This window comes from Caloenas nicobarica, unplaced genomic scaffold, assembly GCF_036013445.1.
Source record: "Caloenas nicobarica isolate bCalNic1 unplaced genomic scaffold, bCalNic1.hap1 Scaffold_548, whole genome shotgun sequence".
Classification (NCBI taxonomy): domain Eukaryota; kingdom Metazoa; phylum Chordata; class Aves; order Columbiformes; family Columbidae; genus Caloenas; species Caloenas nicobarica.
In genome coordinates, this window is record NW_027017537.1 from 46,154 (window position 1) to 69,613 (window position 23,460).

Consider the following 23,460-nt stretch of genomic DNA (forward strand, 5'->3'; position numbering starts at 1 on the left):
TAACGGTTGGGTTGAGAGATGGTTTGGGGGGGTCCGGGGGGGGTTTTGGGGGGCTGGGGGGGGGTCCGGGGGGTTTGGGGGTGTCTGGGGCGGACCTGGGGAAGTTTGGGGGGGCCTGGGGGGGGGTTGGGGGAGCCCAGGGGTCCTGGGGGGATTGGGGGGACCTGTGTGGGTCTGGGGGGGCCCAGGGGGTTTGGGGGTGTCTGGGGGGGCTCGGGGGTCTTTGGGGGGTCCAGAGAGTTTGGGGGAACCCGGGGGGGTCTGGGGGAGCCTGTGTGGGTCTGGGGGGGGCCGGGGGGGTTGGGGGTGTCCAGGGGGGCGTTTAGGGAGGTCTGGGGGGACCTGGGGGGTCCAGGGAGTTTGGGGGGGCCCAGGGGGTTTGGGGGTGTCCGGGGGGGTCTGAGGGAGCCCAGGGGCCCCCGAGGGGTTTGGGGGACCCGTGCGGGTCTGGGGGGGCTTGAGGGGGCCCGGGGGGGTTTTGGGGGGTCCAGGGAGTTTGGGGGGACCCGGGGGAGTCCGGGAGGATTTGGGGGGCTCCAGGGAACCCTGGTGGGTTTGGGGGAGCCCGGGGGGGGTCCGGGAGGATTTGGGGGACCCCGGTGGGTTCGGGGGGGTCCAGGAGGATTTGGGGGACCCCGGCGGGTTTGGGGGGCTCCAGGGGACCTGGGTGGGTTTGGGGGGGTCCGGGGGGACCCGTGCAGGTTTGGGGGGGCCCGGGGGGGTCAGAGGCGCAGTACGTAGGAGTCGCTGTGGGTCAGGTAGCGCAGCCAGCGCTGGGGGGGCCCCCCCGGCCCCCCGGCCCCCGGCAGGCGCAGGAAGCGAACGCGCAGCCCCGAGCTCGTCTGCGCCGGCAGCTCGAAGGTCAAGTTCACCGGGCCCAGCTCCAGCAGCGCCGCGCGGCCGCGGCCCGGCAGCTCCAGCTGCGGCACCGCACAGGGGACGGTGGGGACACCGGGGGGACAGGGGGACAATGCAGGGACAGTGGGGACACAGGGACAGTGGGGACAGGGGGACAAGGCAGCTCCAGCTGTGGCACCGCACAGGGGACAAGGGGACAGGGGGGACACCGTGGGGACAAGGGGACAGTGGGGACAAGGGGACAGGGGGACAGTGGGGACAAGGGGACAGTGGGGACAAGGGGACAAGGGGACAGTGGGGACAAGGAGACAGGGGGACAGTGGGGACAAGGGGCCGGGGGGACACCGTGGGGACAAGGGGACAGTGAGGACAAGGGGACAGGGGGGACAAGGGGACAGTGGGGACACCATGGGGACAGTGGGGACAGTGGGGACAAGGGGACGGTGGGGACACCATGGGGACAGTGGGGACAAGGGGACAGTGGGGACACCATGGGGACAGTGGGGACAAGGGGACGGGGGGACACCGTGGGGACAGGGGGGACAGTGGGGACAAGGGGACGGTGGGGCCACCATGGGGACAAGGGGACAGTGGGGACAGGGGGGACACCGTGGGGACAAGGGGACAGTGGGGACAAGGGGACACCGTGGGGACAGTGGGACAAGGCAGCTCCAGCCGCGGCACCAGACAGGGGACAATATGGGGACAGGGCAACAAGGCAGGGACAGCTGGGGCATGGGGACACGGGGACAATACGGGACAGTGGGACAAGGCAGGGCCAGGGGGGACAATACGGGGACAACATGGGGACAGTGGGGACAACACAGGGACAGCAGGGACACCGTGGGGACAGGGGGGACAACGTGGGGACAGTGGGGACACCAGGGACAACGTGGGGACAGTGGGGATGGCAGGGGACACAAGGGACAACATGGGGACACTGGGGATGGCACAGGGACAATGGGGACAACACAGGGACACCGGGGACAACATGGGGACACTGGGGACACCCCGGGGAGCCCAGGGATGACAGAGGGAAACTGGGGACAACACAGGGATGACACAGGGACACTGGGGACAACCTGGGGACACTGGGGATGACATGGGGACACTGGGGACACCCTGGGGATGGCACAGGGACACTGGGGACAACCTGGGGACACCGGGGATGACACAGGGACACTGGGGATGACACAGGGACACTGGGGATGACACGAGGACACTGGGGACACCGGGGATGGCACAGGGACACCGGGGATGACACGGGGACACTGGGGATGACACGGGGACACTGGGGACACCCTGGGGATGACACGGGGACAGCGGGGACACCCTGGGGATGGCACAGGGACACTGGGGACAACCTGGGGACACCGGGGATGACACGGGGGCACTGGGGACACCCCGGGGATGGCACAGGGACACTGGGGACGCCCCGGGGATGGCACAGGGACACTGGGGACAACCTGGGGACACTGGGGATGACACAGGGACACTGGGGATGACACGGGGACACTGGGGACACCGGGGATGACACGGGGGCACTGGGGATGACACGAGGACACTGGGGACACCCTGGGGATGATGCGGGGACAGCGGGGACGCCCCGGGGATGGCACAGGGACACTGGGGACAACCTGGGGACACCGGGGATGACACGGGGGCACTGGGGACACCCCGGGGATGGCACAGGGACACTGGGGACGCCCCGGGGATGGCACAGGGACACTGGGGACAACCTGGGGACACTGGGGATGACACAGGGACACTGGGGATGACACGGGGACACTGGGGACACCGGGGATGACACGGGGGCACTGGGGATGACACGAGGACACTGGGGACACCCTGGGGATGATGCGGGGACAGCGGGGACGCCCCGGGGATGGCACAGGGACACTGGGGATGACACGAGGACACTGGGGACGACACAGGGACACTGGGGATGACACAGGGACACTGGGGACACCCTGGGGATGGCACAGGGACACTGGGGACAACCTGGGGACACCGGGGATGACACAGGGACACTGGGGATGACACGGGGACACTGGGGACACCCTGGGGATGACGCGGGGACAGCGGGGACGCCCCGGGGATGGCGGGGGGGTGAGGGTCTGACCTTGAAGCGGGCGCAGAGCTGGGACCCCCCCTGGCAGCGCGGGACGGCCCAGCACAGGCACCGGGTGGCCGGGGACAGCTGGGCCGTCTGCTCGGGGCTGCTGAGCTCCTGCGACAAACTGGGGGGCCGGGGGGGTCACAGGGGGCCGGGGGGTCATGGGGAGGGGGACGGTCCCCAGCCCCCCCAGCCCCGAATGGGGGAACCCACCTGGTCACCCCCTTGGGCACCGGCAGCTGCAGGCGGACGTTGACGGCTTGGCTGGAAATGGGGGGGCAGGGGGGGTCAGGGGGGTTCGGGGGGGTCAAGGTTGGGGGGGGTCAGAGAGTATTTGGGGGGGGTCAGGGTTTGGGGGTCAGGGGGGTTTGGGGGGGTCAGAGGGGCTTGGGGGGTCAAGGTTTGGGGGGTCAGGAGGGTTGGGGGGGGTCAAGGTTGGGGGGGGCCAGAGAGTATTTGGGGGGGGTCAGGGTTTGGGGGTCAGGGGGGTTTGGGGGGGTCAGGAGGTATTTGGGGGGGTCAGGGGGGTTTCGGGGGGTCAGGGGGCTTTGGGGGGGTCAGGGTTTGGGGGGGTCAGGGGGGTTTCAGGGGGCCAGGGGGGTTTGGGGGGGTCAGGGTTTGGGGGGGTCAGGGGAGTTTCAGGGGGCCAGGGGGGTTTGGGGGGGTCAGGAGGTATTTCGGGGGTCAGGAGGGTTTGGGTGTTCTGGAGATATTTGGGGGGTCAGGGTTTGGGGGGGTCAGGGGGTTTGGGGGGGTCAGAGGGTATTTGGGGGGTCAGGGTTTGGGGGGGTCAGGGGGTTTGGGGGGGTCAGGAGGTATTTGGGGGGTCGGGGTATTTGGGGGGGTCAGGGTTTGAGGAGTCAGGGGGGTTTGGGGGGATCAGGGCGTATTTTGGGGGGTCAGGGGGGTTGGGGAGGTCGGTGGGTTTGGGGGGGCCGGGGGGGGTCTCTGCCGCAGCCCCCCCTCCCCGCACCCCCACCTTTTGGGGGGCAGATCGCAGCGGAGCTTCAGGTAGAGCCGCAGCCTGCGGGGACACGGGGGGGGGACGGTCAGAATTGGGGCGACCCCCCCAGGGACAGTCAGAACGGGGGTGTCCCCCCCCCCACCTGCCCCCCGGCTCCATGTCCACGCTGGGGAAGAGGCGGAAGGGCAGCGGGGAGGGGACGTCGTCCGCCAGCTGGTACCGCATCAGCGTCACCTGGGGGGGACACGGCCATCGGGGGGGGCGGCAGCTGCCCCAGGACCCCCCATGTCCCCTGTGTCCCCCCCCATGTCACCTCCCCAGGACTCGGGGTGACCCTCAGGACCCTCCCGCTGCCGTGTCCCCCCCATGTCCCCGTGTGCCCCCCATGTCCCTCGTGTCCCTCATGTCCCGTGTCCCCCCGTGTCCCCATGTCCCCGTGTCCCCCATGTCCCCCCTGTCCCCTGTGTCACCTCCCTCAGGACCCTCCCACTCCCGTGTCCCCCCATGTCCTCCCCATATCTCCCATGTCCCCCGTGTCCCCCATGTCCTCCGTGTCCCCCTGTGTCCCCCATGTCCCCCATGTCCCCCGTGTCCCTCATGTCCCCGTGTCCTCATGTCCCCCAATGTCCCTTGTGTCCCTCATGTCCCCGTGTCCCCTGTGTACTCCATGCCCCCCCGTGTCCCCATGTCCCCGTGTCCCCCCTGTCCCCCCTGTCCCCTGTGTCACCTCCCTCAGGACCCTCCCACTCCCGTGTCCCCCCATGTCCTCCCCATATCTCCCATGTCCCCCGTGTCCCCTGTGTCCCCCATGTCCTCTGTGTCCTCCGTGTCCCCCATGTCTCTCATGTCCCCCGTGTCCCCCATGTCCTCCGTGTCCCCCATGCCCCCGTGTCCCTCATGTCCCTGCGTCCCCTGTGTCCTCCATGTCCCCCCGTGTCCCCATGTCCCCCCGTGTCCCCCATGTCACCTCCCCAGGACCCTCCCGCTCCTGTGTCCCCCCGTGTCCCCTGTGTCCCCCATGTCCCCCCGTGTCCCCATGTCCCCGTGTCCCCCGTGTCACCTCCCCGGGACTCGGGGTGACCCTCAGGACCCTGTTGCTCTCGAACTCGTCCAGTCTCACACAGGCGTGGAACGCGCACTCGTCCACGCGCACGGCGGCTCCGTAACCTGGGGGGCACGGGGGGCACGGGGGTCACAGCGGGGTCTGGGGTCACAGAGGGGTCACAGGGGGGTCTGGGGGTCACAGGGGGGTCTGGGGTCACAGAGGGGTTGAGGGGTCACAGGGGGGTCACGGGGGTTTGGGGGTCACAGAGGGGTTTGGGGGTCACAGGGGGGTCTGGGGTCACAGAGGGGTTGGGGGGTCACAGGGGGGTCAGGGGGGTTTGGGGGTCACAGGGGTTTGGGGGTCACAGGGGGGTCTGGGGTCACAGAGGGGTTGAGGGGTCACAGGGGGGTCAGGGGGGTTTGGGGGTCACAGAGGGGTTTGGGGGTCACAGGGGGGTCTGGGGTCACAGAGGGGTTGAGGGGTCACAGGGGGGTCTGGGGGTCACAGGGGTTTGGGGGTCACAGGGGGGTCTGGGGTCACGGGGGGGTTTGGGGGTCACGGGGGGTCTGGGGTCACAGAGGGGTTTGGGGGTCACAGGGGGGTCTGGGGGTCACAGAGGGGTTTGGGGGTCACGGGGGGTCTGGGGTCACGGGGGGGTTTGGGGGTCACAGGGGGGTCTGGGGTCACGGGGGGGTTTGGGGGTCACAGGGGGGTCTGGGGGTCACAGGGGTTTGGGGGTCACAGGGGGGTCACAGGGGGTCTGGGGTCACAGAGGGGTTTGGGGGTCACAGGGGGGTCACGGGGGTCTGGGGGTCACAGGGGTTTGGGGGTCACAGGGGGGTCTGGGGTCACGGGGCTTTGGGGGTTTTGGGGAGATTTTGGGGGGCTCACCCCGCAGCTCCGACTTGCCCACGCAGAATTCCTCGCTCAGCCCGATGAGCATCTCTGGGGGGCCGGGGACACATGGGGACACATGGGGACACCCGGGGGGGCACGGGGGGTCCCCAACCCCCCCCCGGCCCCCCAGCCCCCCCTTACCCGGGCAGGCGGGCAGGAAGCACTTGAGGCGGAGCTCGCCCTGCACGTCCACCTTGAGCGGGGTGCCCTGGGGGACGCGGGGGCCTTGGGGACAAGTTGGGGACACACCAAAGGGTGGGGGACACGGGGGGCCCTGGGGGACACAGTGAAAGGTGGGGGGGACATGGGGGCCCTTTGGGACACGGTGAAAGGTGGGGGACATGGGGGTCCCTTGGGGACACGGTGAAAGGTGGGGGACATGGGGGCTCTTGGGGACAAGTTGTGGGGTGGGGGGACACGGGGGTCCCTTGGGGACATGGTGAAGGGTGGGGGACGTGGGGGCCCTTAGGACACATCAAGGGGTGGGGGGACACGGGGGTCCCTTGGGGACACGGTGAAGGGTGGGGGACGTGGGGGCCCTTGGGGACACATCAAGGGGTGGGGGGACACGGGGGTCCCTTGGGGACACGGTGAAGGGTGGGGGACGTGGGGGCCCTTAGGACACATCAAGGGGCGGGGGGACACGGGGGTCCCTTGGGGACAAGTTGGGGACACGCCAAAGGTCGGGAGGGCACGGAGTCCCTTGGGGACAAGTTGCGGGGTGGGGGGACATGAGGGTCCCCTGGGGACACAGTGAAGGGCGGGGGGACACGGGGGTCCCTTGGGGACAAGTTGGGGACACGCTGAGGGGTGGGGGGTCCCTCGGGGTCCCTCGGGGTCCCTTGGGGACCCATTGGGGACACGCCGGGCCGCGCGTCCCGCTCACGTTGGCGGCGATGACGACCGTCAGCCGCTCCACCACGTCCACGAAAACCTCGTTCCTGGCGCCCTGCGGGGGGGGACAAGGTGGGGACCCCGGCGGGGTGGGGACACCCTGGGACACACCCTGGGGACACCCCCGGGACACCCTGGGGACACCCGGGGACACCCTGGGGACACCTTGGGGACACCCTGGGGACAACCCGGGGACACCCTGCGGACACCGTGGGGACACCCCCGGGTGGTGGTTGTTTGGGACACCCTGGGGACACCCCCGGGACACCCTGGGGACAACCCAGGGACACCCTGGGGACACCTTGGGGACACGCTGGGGACACCCTGGGGACACTCCCCCGGACACCCCAGGGACACCCCAAGGACACCCCGGGGTCACCCCTGGGGACACCTTGGGGACACCCTGGGACATCCTGGGGATACACCCTGGGGACACCCCCTGGGGACACCTTGGGGACACACCCTGGGCACACCCCCTGGGACACCCTGGGGACACTTGCGGACACCCTGGGACACCCCGGGGACACCCCCTGGGGACACTTGGGGGACACCCCTGGGGACAAACCCTGGGGACACCCCAGGGGTCACCCTGGGACACCCCCTGGGGACACCCCCCGGGGACACCTGGGGACACCCCGGGGGACACCCTGGGACATCTTGGGACACCCTGGGGACACCCTTGGGGGACACCCCTGGGGTCACCTTGGGGACACCCTGGGGACACCCGGGGACACCCCGGGGACACCCCCTGGGGACACTTGGGGACACCCCTGGGGACAAACCCTGGGGACACCCCAGGGGTCACCCTGGGACACCCCCTGGGGACACCTGGGGACACCCCGGGGGACACCCTGGGACATCTTGGGACACCCTTGGGGGACACCCCTGGGGTCACCCTGGGACACCCCCCAGGGACACCTGGGGACACCCCTGGGGACACACCCTGGGGACACCCCAGGGGTCACCCTGGGACACCCCCTGGGGGCACCTGGGGACACCCCGGGGGACACCCTGGGACATCTTGGGACACCCTGGGGACACCCTTGGGGGACACCCCAGGGGTCACCCTGGGACACCCCCCGGGGACACCCCCCGGGGACCCCTGGGGACACCCCGGGGACCCCCCCGGCCCTACCTGCTCCGCGCGCGGCTGCGGCTCCGGGCGCCACGCGGCTCTGCTGGGTGTCGGCTCCGAACTGGGGGGGCGCGGAGGGGACGTTGGGGACGCGGGGGGGTCCCCGGGGGGAGGTCCCCGGGGGGGTCCCCGCGTGGCCCCGGCCTCACCAGCCCCACGGAGCCCAGGTCCAGCAGGCTGAAGGGTTTGGTGGCCTCGGGGTCGCTGTGCAGGACGCTGCGCAGCACCGCGGGGGACGTGCTCTGGATGTGGCCGTGGGCCTGGGGGGGCAGAAAGTGTCACTGGGGGGGCAGAAAGTGTCACTGGGGGGGGTCACAAAGTGTCACTGGGGGGGGCAGAGTGTCACTGGGGGGGTCACAAAGTGTCACTGGGGGGGGTCAGAGTGTCACTGGGGGGGTCACAAAGTGTCACTGGGGGGGCCAGAGTGTCACTGGGGGGGTCAGAGTGTCACTGGGGGGGCAGAGTGTCACTGGGGGGGGCAGAGTGTCACTGGGGGGGTCACAAAGTGTCACTGGGGGGGGTCAGAGTGTCACTGGGGGGGCCAGAGTGTCACTGGGGGGTCACAAAGTGTCACTGGGGGGGGTCAGAGTGTCACTGGGGGGGTCACAAAGTGTCACTGGGGGGGGTCAGAGTGTCACTGGGGGGGCAGAGTGTCACTGGGGGGGCAGAGTGTCACTGGGGGGGTCACAAAGTGTCACTGGGGGGGTCAGAGTGTCACTGGGGGGGTCACAAAGTGTCACTGGGGGGGGTCAGAGTGTCACTGGGGGGGTCACAAAGTGTCACTGGGGGGGTCAGAGTGTCACTGGGGGGTCACAAAGTGTCACTGGGGGAGGTCAGAGTGTCACTGGGGGGGTCACAAAGTGTCACTGGGGGGGGTCAGAGTGTCACTGGGGGGTCACAAAGTGTCACTGGGGGGGGTCAGAGTGTCACTGGGGGGGCAGAGTGTCACTGGGGGGTCACAAAGTGTCACTGGGGGGGGTCAGAGTGTCACTGGGGGGGCAGAGTGTCACTGGGGGGGGTCAGAGTGTCACTGGGGGGCACAAAGTGTCACTGGGGGGGGTCAGAGTGTCACTGGGGGGGTCACAAAGTGTCACTGGGGGGCACAAAGTGTCACTGGGGGGGGTCAGAGTGTCACTGGGGGGCACAAAGTGTCACTGGGGGGGCCAGAGTGTCACTGGGGGGGTCACAAAGTGTCACTGGGGGGGGTCAGAGTGTCACTGGGGGGGTCACAAAGTGTCACTGGGGGGGTCAGAGTGTCACTGGGGGGGTCACAAAGTGTCACTGGGGGGGGTCAGAGTGTCACTGGGGGGGTCACAAAGTGTCACCCGGGGATCCCCTGCCTGGCCCCTCCCTCCCAGCCGGGGGTCCCTGTCACCCCCTCTGATGTCCCCCATGATGTCCCAACCCCCCCGTGATGTCCCCAGCCCCCCCACAATGTCCCCAGCCCCCCCGTGATGTCCCCCGTGTCCCCAACCCCCCCGCAATGTCCCCATGGTGTCCGCCCTGGTGTCCCCCGCGCTGTCCCCAACCCCCCCGTGATGTCCCCAGGTCCGCCCTGGTGTCCCCCGTGCTGTCCCCAACCCCCCCGTGATGTCCCCAGGTCCCCCCTGGTGTCCCCCGCGCTGTCCCCAACCCCCCCGTGATGTCCCCAGGTCCCCCCTGGTGTCCCCCGTGCTGTCCCCAACCCCCCCGTGATGTCCCCAGGTCCCCCCTGGTGTCCCCCGCGCTGTCCCCAACCCCCCCGTGATGTCCCCAGGCCCCCCCTGGTGTCCCCTGCGCTGTCCCCGCCGTGTCCCCCGTGTCCCCACCAGCATCTCGTCCAGCAGCTCGGACACGAGCCCGAAGTTCTGGCTCAGGCTCCTCTCGCTCAGGGTCCCGCAGAAATCGCGCAGCAGCGTCGCCAGCCTGGGACAGCCCCGTGTCCCCTCAGTGTCCCCCGTGTCCCCTCAGTGTCCCCTGTGTCCCCTCAGTGTCCCACCATGTCCCCTGTGTCCCCTCTGACACCAGCCCGGGACAGCCCCGTGTCCCCTCAGTGTCCCCTGTGTCCCCTCAGTGTCCCCTCTGACACCAGCCTGGGACAGCCCCGCGTCCCCTCAGTGTCCCCCGTGTCCCCTCAGTGTCCCCCCGTGTCCCCCCGTGTCCCCTCAGTGTCCCCCATGTCCCCTGTGTCCCCTCTGACACCAGCCCGGGACAGCCCCGCGTCCCCTCAGTGTCCCCCGTGTCCCCTCAGTGTCCCTGTGTCCCCTCTGACACCAGCCTGGGACAGCCCCGTGTCCCCTCAGTGTCCCCTGTGTCCCCTCAGTGTCCCCTCTGACACCAGCCTGGGACAGCCCCGTGTCCCCTCAGTGTCCCCTGTGTCCCCTCAGTGTCCCCTCTGACACCAGCCTGGGACAGCCCCGTGTCCCCTCAGTGTCCCCCGTGTCCCCTCAGTGTCCCCTCTGACACCAGCCCGGGACAGCCCCGTGTCCCCCGTGTCCCCCCGTGTCCCCCCGTGTCCCCTCCATGTGCCCCCGTGTCCCCATATCCCCCCTGACCCCCATGTCCCCTCCGTGTCCCCCCCGTGTCCCCACGTCCCTCCTGACCCCCATGTCCCCCCCGTGTCCCCATGTCCCCTCCGTGTCCCCCCCAACCCCCATGTCCCCTCCATGTCCCCCCCATGTCCCCTCTGACACCCGTGTCCCCCCCAACCCCCATGTCCCCCCCGTGTCCCCCCGTGTCCCCGTGTCCCCCCTGTCACCAGCCTGTTACGACCCCGGTGTCCCCCCGGTGTCCCCCCGTGTCCCCGTGTCCCCCCGTACCGGTTCAGAAACTCCACCAGCGTGAAGGGCGACGCGTCGGGCGTCGTGGTGGCCACGAAGTGCAGCCCCGCGTGGCGAACGTGGGCGAAGTGACACCCGCCGTGGGCCTGGGGACACGGCGGGACCCCCCGTGTCACCCGTGTCCCCCCCGTGTCCCCTGTCCTCCCGTGTCCCCCTGTCCCCCCATGTCCCGCATGACCCCCCCGTGTCACCCGTGTCCCCCTGTCCCCCCGTGTCCCTCCTGTCCCTGTGTCCCCCCAGGTCCCCCCGTCCCCATGTCCCCCCCGTCCCCCCATGTCCCCGTGTCCCCCGATGTCCCCCTGTCCCCGTGTCCCCCCATGTCCCCCTGTCCCCATGTCCCCCCCGTCCCCATGTCCCCATATCCCCCCATGTCCCCCCATCCCCATGTCCCCCCCCGTCCCCCCATGTCCCCGTGTCCCCCCGTGTCCCTCCTGGCCCCGTGTCCCCCGATGTCCCCCTGTCCCCATGTCCCCCCGTGTCCCCCTCTCCCTCCTGTCCCCCCGTGTCCCCCATGCCCATGTCCCCATGTCCCCTCCTGTCCCCCCATGTCCCCCTATGTCCCCATGTCCTCCATGCCCCCCCTGTCCCCATGTCCCTGTGTCCCCCCATGTCACCCCCGTCTCCGTGTCCCCCTGTCCCCCCTATCCCCCCCTGTCCCCCCATGTCCCCGTGTCCCCCCATGTCCCTCCTGTCCCCCTGTCCCCCCCGTCCCCATGTCCTCCCCGTCCCCCCGTGTCCCCCTGTCCCCCCATGTCCCCCTGTCCCCATGTCCCCCCCCGTCCCCATGTCCCCATGTCCCCCTGTCCCCCCATGTCCCCCTGTCCCCATGTCCCCCCCCGTCCCCATGTCCCCATGTCCCCCTGTCCCCCCCTGTCCCCCCGTGTCCCCCCCCGTCCCCATGTCCCCCTGTCCCCCCGTGTCCCCCCGTGTCCCGTCACCATGAACACGGGCGCCTGGTCCCCCGGCAGCGCCGTGATCCGCCGGTAAAAGGTCTCGGCCAGGTCGGTGCCGCCCTCGGTGTCCCCGCGAACTGGGGGGGGGGGGGTCAAGGAAAACGGGGGGACGGGGACACGGGGGGGGCACCCCCGGATTTGGTGGGGGGGGGGGGGGGCAGGATACAGTCCTTATGGATGAGCCGGTCGCCCTTGGACGAGAGGATGAAGAGCTGGGACAACATCGCGGGGCTGCGGGGACACGGGGGGTCGGTTTGGGGACCCCCCCCGGCGCTCGGCGCCCCCCGAACCCCCCGTTCCCCAGCGCCCCCAGACCCCGCGCGCTCCTCCCACCCCCCCAGGGCTCAGCACCGCCCCCCCCGGGTCCCTGTCCCGCCCCCCAGGTCCGTGTCCCCCCCCCGGGCCCGCGTGTCCCCCCGGATCCGTGCCCCGCCCCCCAAAACCCCCCCGGCCGCGGCCCCTTTAAGAAGGGGCGTGTCCTGGGTCCCCCCGAACCCGCGTCCCGCCGCGCGCAGTGCCGGTCACATGACAAAGGGGGGGGGGGCGTGCCCGCGGGCGCCGCCGCGCGTTTCCATTGGCCGGAAGGCGCGACCCGGCGCCGGATTGGGCGGCGGCGGTCACGTGGCGCCGGGTTTTCGCGCCACTTGCGGCGGCGGCGGCGGGAACCGGGAGCGGCGCCGGATCGAACCGAGCGGAGCCCGATCGAACCGAGCGGAGCCCAACCGGCCCGGACCCCGCGATGGCGCCGCGCGATTACGCTGCTGAGAAAGGTCCGGGACCGGGGACCGGGGACCGGGGAACGGGGACCGGGAACCGGGGAACCGGGGACCCGGGACCGACCCTCCGCTCCCTCCCGCAGAGAAGGCCAAGCGGTTCCTGCAGGAATTCTACCGCGATGGCGCCGACGGCGGCAAAGAGTTTCCGTACCGGGAGCAGCTGGTGAGAGCGGGGGGGACCCGGGGGGGACACCGGAACCGGGTGTGAATGTGTCCCCACCCGGGGCCTCCGTGTCCCCGTGTCCCCGGGGCCGGTTCAGGGTCCCCGGGGCTGGTTTGGGGTCCCCGGTTCGGGGGTCCCCGGGGCCGGTTCAGGGTCCCCATGGCCAGTTCGGGGTCCCCGTGCCCAGTTCAGGGTCCCAGTTTGGGGTCCCCATGGCCGGTTCTGGTCCCCGGTTCAGGGTCCCCAGTTTGGGGTCCCCGTGCCCAGTTCAGGGTCCCAGTTTGGGGTCCCCATGGCCGGTTCTGGTCCCAGTTTGGGGTCCCCAAGCCCCGTTTGGTGTCCTCAGACCTCCCTGGCACATCAGGAGCTCGTGGCTAGGTTGGGGTCTCCATGGCTGGGTTGGGGTCCCCGTTGGGTGTCCCCAGATGACCCCGGCGCATCAGGAGCTCATGGCTGGGTTGAGGTCCCCGTGGCTGGGTTGGGGTCCCCATGGCTGGGTTGGGGTCTCCATTGGGTGTCCCCAGATGACCCCAGCGCATCAGGAGCTCGTGGCTGGTTTGGGGTCCCCGTGGCTGGGTTGGGGTCCCCATGGCTGGGTTGGGGTCCCCGTTGGGTGTCCCCAGATGACCCCGGCACATCAGGAGCTCGTGGCTGGGTTGGGGTCCCCATGGCTGGGTTGGGGTCCCCGTTGGGTGTCCCCAGATGACCCCAGCGCATCATGAGCTCGTGGCTGGGTTGGGGTCCCCATGGCTGGTTTGGGGTCCCCGTTGGGTGTCCCCAGATGACCCCGGCGCATCAGGAGCTTGTGGCTGGGTTGGGGTCCCCATGGCTGGGTTGGGGTCCCCGTGGCTGGGTTGGGGTCCCCATGGCTGGTTTGGGGTCCCTGTTGGGTGTCCCCAGATGACCCCGGCGCATCAGGAGCTCGTGGCTGGGTTGGGGTCCCCGTGGCTGGGTTGGGGTCCCCGTTGGGTGTCCCCAGATGACCCCGGCGCATCAGGAGCTCGTGGCTGGGTTGGGGTCCCCGTGGCTGGGTTGGGGTCCCCATGGCTGGGTTGGGGTCCCCGTTGGGTGTCCCCAGATGACCCCGGCGCATCAGGAGCTCGTGGCTGGGTTGGGGTCCCCGTGGCTGGGTTGGGGTCCCCGTCGGGCGTCCCCAAGCCCTGTCCGGTGTCCCCAGACGGCGCTGGCGCACCGGGAGCGCGTGTCCCTGCACGTGGCGCTGGACGACGTGGCCGAGGACGACCCCGAGCTGGCCCAGGCCACCTGCGACAACGCGCGGCGCTACGGCCGCCTCTTCGCCGACGCCGTCCAGGAGCTGCTGCCGCTTTACCGGCAGCGCGAGGTGAGCGGGACGGGGGGGTCCGGGGGGGATCCGCGGTGTGTCCCCCCCCCCCCCGGCCCGGGTCCTCCCGCGACGTCCCCACGTCCCCAGGTGACCCAGAAGGACGTGCTGGACGTTTACATCGAGCACCGGCTGCTGCTGGAGCAGCGCGGGCGCCAGGGGGGGGAGCCCCGCGCCCCCCACAACCAGTACCCGCCCGAGCTGCTGCGGCGCTTGTGAGTGCCCCCCGTGTCCCCCTCTGCGTCCCCCTTTGTGACCCCCGTGTCCCCTCCATGTCCTCGTTGTGACCCCCCCCATCGTGAACCCCCCGTTGTGTCCCCTGTTGTGTCCCCCCCGTCCCCCCCAGCCCTATTCTGTGCCCCCCAGCCCCATCCCTGTCCCCCCCCCCCCAAAACGTGTGCCTGTGCCCCCCTGACCCCTGTGCCCCCCTGACCCCTGTGGCCCTTGTCCCTCCAACATGTCCCTGTCCCCCCCCAATCCCTGTCCCCCCCCAACCCTTGGCCCCCTGACGTGTCCCCATCCCCGCAATGTGTCCCCATCCCCCCCTGACCCCCGTCCCCCCGACATGTCCCTGTCCCCCCCCGACCCTTGTCCCCCCGGCATGTCCCTGTCCCCAACCGACCCTTGTCCCCCCGACGTGTCCCCATCCCCCCAATGTGTCCCCGTCTCCCCCGACATGTCCCTGTCCCCCCCCCGACCCTTGTCCCCCCGGCATGTCCCTGTCCCCAACCGACCCTTGTCCCCCCGACGTGTCCCCATCCCCGCAATGTGTCCCCATCCCCCCCGACCCCCGTCCCCCCGACATGTCCCTGTCCCCCGCCCCAACCCTTGTCCCCCCAACATGTCCCCATCCGCGCAATGTGTCCCTGTCCCCCCCCCGACCCCTGTGACCCTTGTCCCCCCGACGTGTCCTTGTCCCCCTGCCATGTCCCTGTCCCCCCCGACCCTTGCCACCCCCTGACCCCCGCGCCCCCCCAGCGAGCTGTACTTCCGCCCCCCCTCGTCGTCCAAGCCGCGCGTGATCCGCGAGGTCCGTGCCGACAGCATCGGGAAGCTGGTGACGGTTCGCGGCGTCGTCACCCGCGTCTCCGAGGTCAAACCCCTGCTGGCCGTGGCCACGTACACCTGCGACCAGTGCGGCGCCGAGACCTACCAGCCCGTGAGCGAGCGCCGGGGCCTGGGGGGCCCGGGGGGGGCTTGGGGGGACACCACAGCGGCCCCGGTGCCACTTGGGGGTGCCAAACTAACTGGGAGCAGAACTGGTCGTGGAGACACCCAACGCCAGTTTGGTGTCCCCAATCCAGCGCCGGTGTCCCCAGCACTTTGGGGTGTCCCCAGACCAGTCCCAGTGTCCCCAGCACTTTGGGGTGTCCCCAACCCAGCCCCAGTGTCCCCAAACCAGTCCCGGTGTCCCCAGCACCTCGGGGTGTCCCAAAACCAGCCCCGGTGTCCCTAGCACTTTGGGGTGTCCCCAATCCAGCCCCAGTGTCCCCAAAGCAGCCCCGGTGTCCCCAGCCAGTGCCAGTGTCCCCAGCACCTTGGGGTGTCCCCAATCCAGCGCCGGTGTCCCCAAAGCAGCCACGGTGTCCCCAGCACCTCAGGCTGTCCCCAAAGCAGCCGGAGTGTCCCCAGCACCTCGGGGTGTCCCCAAACCAGCACTGGTGTCCCCAGCACTTTGGGGTGTCCCCAAATCCAGCCCCAGTGTCCCCAAAGCAGCCCTGGTGTCCCCAGCACCCAAGGGTGTCCCCAGCACCTCGGGCTGTCCCCAAAGCAGCACCGGTGTCCCCAGCACCTCGGGGTGTCCCCAAACCAGCACCGGTGTCCCCGGCACTTTGGGGTGTCCCCAATGCAGCGCCGGTGTCCCCAAAGCAGCCATGGTGTCCCCAGCACCTCGGGGTTGTCCCCAGCACCTCGGGCTGTCCCCAAAGCAGCACCGGTGTCCCCAGCACCTCGGGGTGTCCCCAAACCAGCACCGGTGTCCCCAGCACTTTGGGGTGTCCCCCAATCCAGCCCCGGTGTCCCCAAAGCAGCGCCGGTGTCCCCAGCACCTCGGGGTGTCCCCAAAGCAGCCCCGGTGTCCCCAGCACCTCGGGGTGTCCCCAAAGCAGCGCCGGTGTCCCCAGTGCCTCGGGGTGTCCCCAGCGCCTCGGGCTGTCCCCAATCCAGCCCCAGTGTCCCCAGCACCTCGGGGTGTCCCCAGCGCCTCGGGCTGTCCCCAGCGCCTCGGGCTGTCCCCAAAGCAGCGCCGGTGTCCCCGCTGTCCCCAGATCCAGCGCCCACGTTCACGCCGCTGCTGACGTGCGGGAGCCGCGAGTGCCAGACGGAACCGCGCGGGCGGGCGGCTCTACCTGCAGAGCCGCGGCTCGCGCTTCCTCAAGTTCCAGGAGATCAAGCTGCAGGAGCACGTGAGTTCCTGGGGGGTCCCGGGCCACCCCCCCCCACCAGGAGCACCTCGCGGTGGCCACAGCCCAGCCCCGGTGTCCCCAAACCAGCCCTGGTGTCCCCAGCACCTCGGGGTGTCCCCAAAGCAGCCCCAGTGTGCCTCAAGCCCCCACTTTTGTGTCCCCCCCCAGAGCAACCAGGTGTCCCCAGGTGTCCCCAAGCCCCCCCCATTGTGTGTCCCCCAGACTAACCAGGTGTCCCCAGGTGTCCCCAAGCCCCCCCTATTATGTCCCCCCAGACCGACCAGGTGTCCCCAGGTGTCCCCAAGCCCCCCATTGTGTCCCCCCCAGACCAACCAGGTGTCCCCGGGTGTCCCAAGCCCCCCATTGTGTGTCCCCCAGACCAACCAGGTGTCCCCGGGTGTCCCCAAGCCCCCATTGTGTGTCCCCCAGAGCGACCAGGTGTCCCCAGGTGTCCCAAGCCCCCCATTGTGTGTCCCCCAGACCAACCAGGTGTCCCCAGGTGTCCCCAAGCCCCCCATTGTGTCCCCCCAGAGTGACCAGGTGTCCCCAGGTGTCCCCAGGTGTCCCCAAGCCCCCCCCATTGTGTCCCCACCCAGACCAACCAGGTGTCCCCAGGTGTCCCCAGGTGTCCCCAAGCCCCCCATTGTGTCCCCCCCAGACCAACAGGTGTCCCAGGTGTCCCCAAGCCCCCCCCATTGTGTCCCCCCCAGACCAACCAGGTGTCCCCAGGTGTCCCCAAGCCCCCATCGTGTCCCCCCCAGACCGACCAGGTGTCCCCGGGTGTCCCCAAGCCCCCCATTGTGTGTCCCCCAGACCAACCAGGTGTCCCCAGGTGTCCCCAAGCCCCCCATTGTGTGTCCCCCAGACCAACCAGGTGTCCCCGGGTGTCCCCAAGCCCCCCATTGTGTGTCCCCCAGAGCGACCAGGTGTCCCCAGGTGTCCCCAGGTGTCCCCAAGCCCCCCCCATTGTGTCCCCCCCAGACCAACCAGGTGTCCCCAGGTGTCCCCAAGCCCCCCATTGTGTCCCCCCCAGACCAACCAGGTGTCCCCAGGTGTCCCCAAGCCCCCCATTGTGTCCCCCCCAGACCAACCAGGTGTCCCCAGGTGTCCCCAAGCCCCCCATTGTGTCCCCCCAGAGCGACCAGGTGTCCCCAGGTGTCCCCAGGTGTCCCCAAGCCCCCCGCATTGTGTCCCCCCCAGACCAACCAGGTGTCCCCAGGTGTCCCCGGGTGTCCCCAAGCCCCCCATTGTGTGTCCCCCAGACCAACCAGGTGTCCCGGGTGTCCCCAAGCCCCCCATTGTGTGTCCCCCAGACCAACCAGGTGTCCCCAGGTGTCCCCAGGTGTCCCCAAGCCCCCCATCGTGTCCCCCCAGACCAACCAGGTGTCCCCAGGTGTCCCCAAGCCCCCTGCATTGTGTCCCCCCCAGACCAACCAGGTGTCCCCGGGTGTCCCCAAGCCCCGCATTGTGTGTCCCCCAGACCAACCAGGTGTCCCCGGGTGTCCCCAAGCCCCCCATTGTGTCCCCCCCAGAGCAACCAGGTGTCCCCAGGTGTCCCCGGGTGTCCCCAAGCCCCCCATTGTGTCCCCCCAGGTGTCCCCAGGTGTCCCCAAGCCCCCATTGTGTCCCCCCAGAGCAACCAGGTGTCCCCAGGTGTCCCCGGGTGTCCCCAAGCCCCCCATTGTGTCCCCCCAGGTGTCCCCAGGTGTCCCCAAGCCCCCCATTGTGTCCCCCCCAGACCGACCAGGTGTCCCCAGGTGTCCCCAAGCCCCCCCATCGTGTCCCCCCCAGACCGACCAGGTGTCCCCAGGTGTCCCCAAGCCCCCCATTGTGTCCCCCCCAGACCAACCAGGTGTCCCCAGGTGTCCCCAGCCCCCCATCGTGTCCCCCCCAGAGCAACCAGGTGTCCCCAAGCCCCCCCATTGTGTCCCCCCTCAGACCAACCAGGTGTCCCCAAGCCCCCCATTGTGTCCCCCAGACCAACCAGGTGTCCACATGGGTGTCCCCAGGTGTCCCCAAGCCCCCCATTGTGTCCCCCCAGACCAACCAGGTGTCCCCAGGTGTCCCCAAGCCCCCATCGTGTCCCCCCAGACCAACCAGGTGTCCCCATGGGTGTCCCCAGGTGTCCCCAAGCCCCCCATTGTGTCCCCCCAGGTGTCCCCAGGTGTCCCCAAGCCCCCCATCGTGTCCCCCCCAGACCAACCAGGTGTCCCCATTGTGTCCCCCCCAGACCAACCAGGTGTCCCCAGGTGTCCCCAAGCCCCCCATCGTGTCCCCCCCAGACCAACCAGGTGTCCCCAGGTGTCCCCAGGTGCCCCCAGGTGTCCCCAAGCCCCCATCGTGTCCCCCCAGAGCGACCAGGTCCCCGTGGGCCACCTCCCGCGCTCCATCACGGTGGCCGCCCACGGCGAGAACACGCGGCTGGCGCAGCCCGGGGACCACGTCAGCGTCACCGGCGTCTTCCTGCCCCTGCTCCGCACGGGCTTCCGGCAGCTGGCGCAGGTGAGGCCGGCCGGGGGGGGCCCCCAGCCCCCCCCGTGCACCCCCAGACCCCCCGCTCGCCCCCCGCCCAGGGCCTGTTGTCCGAGACGTACCTGGAGGCTCATTGCGTGGTGAAGATGAGCAAGAGCCAGGAGGACGAGGGGGGCCGAGGAGCTGAGCGAGGACGAGCTGAGGCAGATCACAGGTGGGGGGGCCGGGGGGGTCCCGGGGTGGGGGGTTGGAGAAGGTCTGGGGGACTCTGGGGAGGTCCTGGGGGGGTCCCATAGGGGGTCCTGGGGGGGTCCCAGGGGGTCTGGGAGGGAAGTCCTGGGGGTCCTGGGGTTTCATAGGGGGTCCTGGGGGGGTCCCGGGGGGGTTTGGGAAGTCTGGGGAGGTCTGGGGGTCCTGGGGGGTCCTGGGGTCCCATAGGGGGTCCTGGGGGGGTCCCGGGGGATTTGGGGAAGTCTGGGGAGGTCTGGGGGTCCTGGGGTCCCATAGGGGGTCCTGGGGGGGTCCCAGGGGATTTGGGGAAGTCGGGGGGTCCTGGGGTCCCATAGGGAGTCCTGGGGGTGTCCAGAGAGTCTGGGAGGGAAGTCCTGGGGTCTCATAGGGGTCCTGGGGGGGTCCCAGGGGGTCTGGGAGGGAAGTCCTGGGGGGTCCTGGGGTTTCATAGGGGGTCTGGGGGGGTCCCGGGGGGGGTTTGGGGAAGTCTGGGGAGGTCTGGGGGTCCTGGGTCCCATAGGGCCTGGGGTCCCATAGGGGTCCTGGGGGTGTCCAGAGGGTCTGGGAGGGAAGTCCTGGGGTCTCATAGGGGGTCCTGGGGGGGTCCATGGGGTCTTGGGGGGGTCCCTAGTTGGGGGTCCCAGGGGGTCTGGGAGGGTCCCAGGGGGTTTGGAGAAGTCTGGGGAGGTCTGGGGGTCCTGGGGTCTCGTAGGGGGTCCTGGGGGGGTCCTAGGGGGTCTGGGCGGGTCCCAGGGTGGGGTCCGGGAGGGTCCCAGGGGGTTTGGGGAAGTCCTGGGGGGTCCTGGGGTCTCATAGGGGGTCCTGTGGGGGTCCATGGGGTCTTGGGGGGGTCCCTAGTTGGGGGTCCCTAGTTGGGGGTCCCTAGTTGGGGGTCCCAGGGGGTCTGGGAGGGTCCCAGGGGGTTTGGGGAAGTCTGGGGAGGTCTGGGGGTCCTGGGGGGTCCTGGGGTCCCATAGGGGGTCCTGGGGGGGTCCCAGAGGGTCTGGGAGGGAAGTCCTGGGGGGTCCTGGGGTCTCATAGGGGGTCCTGGGGGTGTCCAGGGGGTTTGGGGAAGTCCTGGGGGGTCCTGGGGTCCCATAGGGGGTCCTGGGGGGGTCCCAGGGGGTTCGGGGGGTCCCGGGGTGCAGGGGGGGTCCCGGCGCCCCCCCCACGGCCGCGGCCCCCCAGAGGAGGATTTCTACGAGAAGCTGGCGGGTTCCATCGCCCCCGAGATCTACGGGCACGAGGACGTGAAGAAGGCGCTGCTGCTGCTGCTGGTGGGGGGCGTGGAGCGCAGCCCCCGCGGCATGAAGATCCGCGGTACCGCCCCCCCGGCCCCTTTTCCATCCCCCCCATTTTGCCCCCCCCTTTTGACCCCCCTGTTTTTCTTCTCTCTCCTGTTCCCGTTCACCCCCTTTTGTTCCCATTCACCCCCTTTCTTCCCATTCGCCCCCCTGTTCCCATTCACCCCCCCCGTTCCCATTCATCCCTTTTTTCCCATTCATCCCTTTTTTCCCATTCATCCCTTTTTTCCCATTCACCCCCCTGTCCCATTCCCTCCTTTTGCCCCCCGTTCCCATTTGCCCCCTTTTTTCCCATTCGCCCCCTTTTTTCCCATTCATCCCTTTTTTTCCCATTCATCCCCGTTCCCATTCACCCCCGTTCCCATTCGCCCCCTTTCTTCCCATTCACCCCCCCGTTCCCATTCACCCCCCCGTTCCCATTCCCACCCCGTTCCCATTCCCTCCTTTCCCCCCACTTTCTTCCCATTCGCCCCCCCGTTCCAATTCGCCCCCCCGTTCCCATTCCCTCCTTTCCCCCCCCGTTCCCATTCACCCCCCTGTTCCCATTCTCTCCATTCCCCCCCCGTTCCCATTCCGCCCCCCGTTCCCATTCTCTCCTTTCCCCCCCTGTTCCCATTCACCCCCCGGTTCCCATTCTCTCCATTCCCCCCCCGTTCCCATTCCGCCCCCCGTTCCCATTCCCTCCTTTCCCCCCCGTTCCCATTCACCCCCCTGTTCCCATTCTCTCCATTCCCCCCCCGTTCCCATTCCGCCCCCCGTTCCCATTCCCTCCTTTCCCCCCTGTTCCCATTCACCCCCCGGTTCCCATTCTCTCCATTCCCCCCCGTTCCCATTCCGCCCCCCGTTCCCATTCTCTCCATTCCCCCCCCGCTCCCATTCACCCCCCGTTCCCATTCCCTCCTTTCCCCCCTGTTCCCATTCACCCCCCGGTTCCCATTCTCTCCATTCCCCCCCCCGTTCCCATTCCCCCCCCGTTCCCATTCCCCCCCGTTCCCATTCCCCCCCCGTTCCCATTCCCCCCGTTCCCATTCCTTCCTTTCCCCCCCCTTTCTTCCATTCGCCCCCCCGTTCCCATTCACCCCCCCGTTCCCATTCACCCCCCCGTTCCCATTCCCCCCCCGTTCCCCTTCCCTCCTTCCCCCCCCCGCTCCCATTCACCCCCCGTTCCCATTCCCTCCTTTCCCCCCCCGTTCCCATTTCCCCCCCCGTTCCCCTTCCCTCCTTCCCCCCCCCGCTCCCATTCCCCCCCCCGTTCCCATTCCCCCCCCCGTTCCCATTCCCTCCTTTCCCCCCCCGTTCCCATTCCCTCCTTTCCCCCCCCCGTTCCCATTCACCCCCCTGTTCCCATTCTCTCCATTCGCCCCCCCGTTCCCATTCCCCCCCCCCCGTTCCCATTCCCCCCCCCCCGTTCCCATTCCCCCCCCCCCCGTTCCCATTCCCCCCCCCCCGTTCCCATTCCCCCCCCCCGTCCCCATTCACCCCCCCGTTCCCATTCCCCTCCCCGTTCCCCTTCCCTCCTTCCCCCCCTTTCCTCACCTTTCTCCTCTTCCCCCCCCCCCGCCAGGAAACATCAACATCTGCCTGATGGGCGACCCCGGCGTGGCCAAGTCGCAGCTGCTGTCCTACATCGACCGCCTGGCGCCGCGCAGTGAGTCCCGCCCCGCGCCGGGGGGCCCGGGGACCCGCTAACCCCCGGCCCCCCGCTCAGCGCCCCCCCCCCCGCGTCCCCCCAGGCCAGTACACGACGGGCCGCGGCTCCTCGGGCGTGGGGCTGACGGCGGCCGTGCTGCGCGACCCGCTGAGCGGGGAGCTGGCGCTGGAGGGCGGCGCGCTGGTGCTGGCCGACCGCGGCGTCTGCTGCATCGACGAGTTCGACAAGATGCTGGAGGGCGACCGCACGGCCATCCACGAGGTGATGGAGCAGCAGAGCGTGTCCATCGCCAAGGCGGGCGTGCTGGCCACGCTCAACGCCCGCTGCGCCATCCTGGCGGCCGCCAACCCGGCCCACGGGCGCTACGACCCGCGGCGCAGCCTGGAGCACAACGTGCAGCTGCCGGCGGCGCTGCTGTCGCGCTTCGACCTGCTCTGGCTGCTGCCCGACCGGCCCGACCGGGAGAACGACCTGCGGTGAGGGGCCGGGGGAACTGGGGGGACTGGGGGCACTGGGGGGCTCTGGCTGCTGCCCGACCGGCCCGACCGGGAGAACGACCTGCGGTGAGGGGCTGGGGGAAATGGGGGGCACTGGGGGAACCGGGGGGCTCTGGCTGCTGTCTGACCAGGATAATGACCTGCGGTGAGGGGCCGGGGGAAATGGGGGGCACTGGGGGAACCGGGGGGCTCTGGCTGCTGCCCAACCGGGAGAACGACCTGTGGTCAGGGGCCGGGGGAAATGGGGGGCACTGGGGGGAACCGGGGGGCTCTGGCTGCTGCCCAACCAGGATAATGACCTGCGGTGAGGGGCTGGGGGGAAATGGGGGGCACTGGGGGAACTGGGGGCACTGGGGGGCTCTGGCTGCTGTCTGACCAGGATAATGACCTGCGGTGAGGGGCTGGGGGCACTGGGGGGACTGGGGGAACTGGGGGCACTGGGGGGCTCTGGCTGCTGCCCGACCAGGATAATGACCTGCGGTGAGGGGCCGGGGGACTGGGGGGACTGGGGGAACCGGGGGGCTCTGGCTGCTGCTGGATGGTGACAATGACCTGCAGTGAGGGGCCGGGGGAAATGGGGGGACTGGGGGGCTCTGGCTGCTGCCCGACCAGGATAATGACCTGAGGTGAGGGACTGGGGGGAAATGGGGGGACTGGGGGGAAATGGGGGCACTGGGGGGCTCTGGCTGCTGCCCGACCGGGAGAACGACCTGCGGTGAGGGGCCGGGGGGAACTGGGGGGGAAATGGGGGGACTGGGGGAACTGGGGGGCTCTGGCTGCTGCCCGACCAGCACAACCAGGATAACAACTGGGGTGAGGGGCTGGGGGCACTGGGGGGACTGGGGGAACTGGGGGCACTGGGGGGCTCTGGCTGCTGCCTGACCAGGATAATGACCTGCGGTGAGGGGCTGGGGGGACTGGGGGAAATGGGGGGAACT

General features: G+C 69.9%; 2 protein-coding genes across 2 annotated transcripts; one reads left to right on the forward strand and one right to left on the reverse strand.

The window, feature by feature from the left end:
* Window positions 1-634: 634 nt before the first annotated feature.
* On the reverse strand, window positions 635-12,135 carry AP4M1 (adaptor related protein complex 4 subunit mu 1). Its single transcript, XM_065658105.1, has 15 exons — window positions 11,848-12,135; window positions 11,667-11,758; window positions 10,708-10,814; window positions 9,718-9,814; window positions 8,059-8,169; window positions 7,896-7,970; window positions 6,767-6,829; window positions 6,022-6,088; window positions 5,875-5,928; window positions 4,999-5,105; window positions 4,081-4,172; window positions 3,954-3,998; window positions 3,188-3,238; window positions 2,981-3,098; window positions 635-920 (listed from the first exon to the last, which is right to left on the reverse strand). The coding sequence occupies exons 1-15, from the start codon at window positions 11,903-11,905 to the stop codon at window positions 723-725; spliced, it is 1,335 nt and encodes a 444-aa protein (XP_065514177.1). The 5' UTR covers window positions 11,906-12,135; the 3' UTR covers window positions 635-722.
* A 186-nt stretch (window positions 12,136-12,321) lies between these two features.
* On the forward strand, window positions 12,322-22,505 carry MCM7 (minichromosome maintenance complex component 7). The gene is given in 14 exon segments (XM_065658104.1): window positions 12,322-12,451; window positions 12,541-12,620; window positions 13,798-13,962; window positions 14,053-14,177; window positions 14,941-15,121; window positions 15,482-15,488; window positions 16,236-16,285; window positions 16,287-16,367; window positions 18,720-18,869; window positions 18,941-19,008; window positions 19,010-19,053; window positions 20,259-20,390; window positions 21,939-22,022; window positions 22,108-22,505. Coding segments are annotated over 14 exon segments (1,596 nt in total). The 5' UTR covers window positions 12,322-12,420.
* Window positions 22,506-23,460: the final 955 nt, after the last annotated feature.

Excerpts from the sequence above, each read along its gene's own strand:
- AP4M1 (XM_065658105.1), bottom strand. The coding sequence starts at position 11,905 with ATGTTGTCCCAGCTCTTCATCCTCTCGTCCAAGGGCGACCGGCTCATC. Across the intron at positions 10,815-11,666 it reads ACCAGGCGCCCGTGTTCATG|GCCCACGGCGGGTGTCACTT; the intron begins GTGACGGGACAC and ends CCGTGTCCCCAG. Across the intron at positions 7,971-8,058 it reads ACCTGGGCTCCGTGGGGCTG|TTCGGAGCCGACACCCAGCA; the intron begins GTGAGGCCGGGG and ends GCGCCCCCCCAG.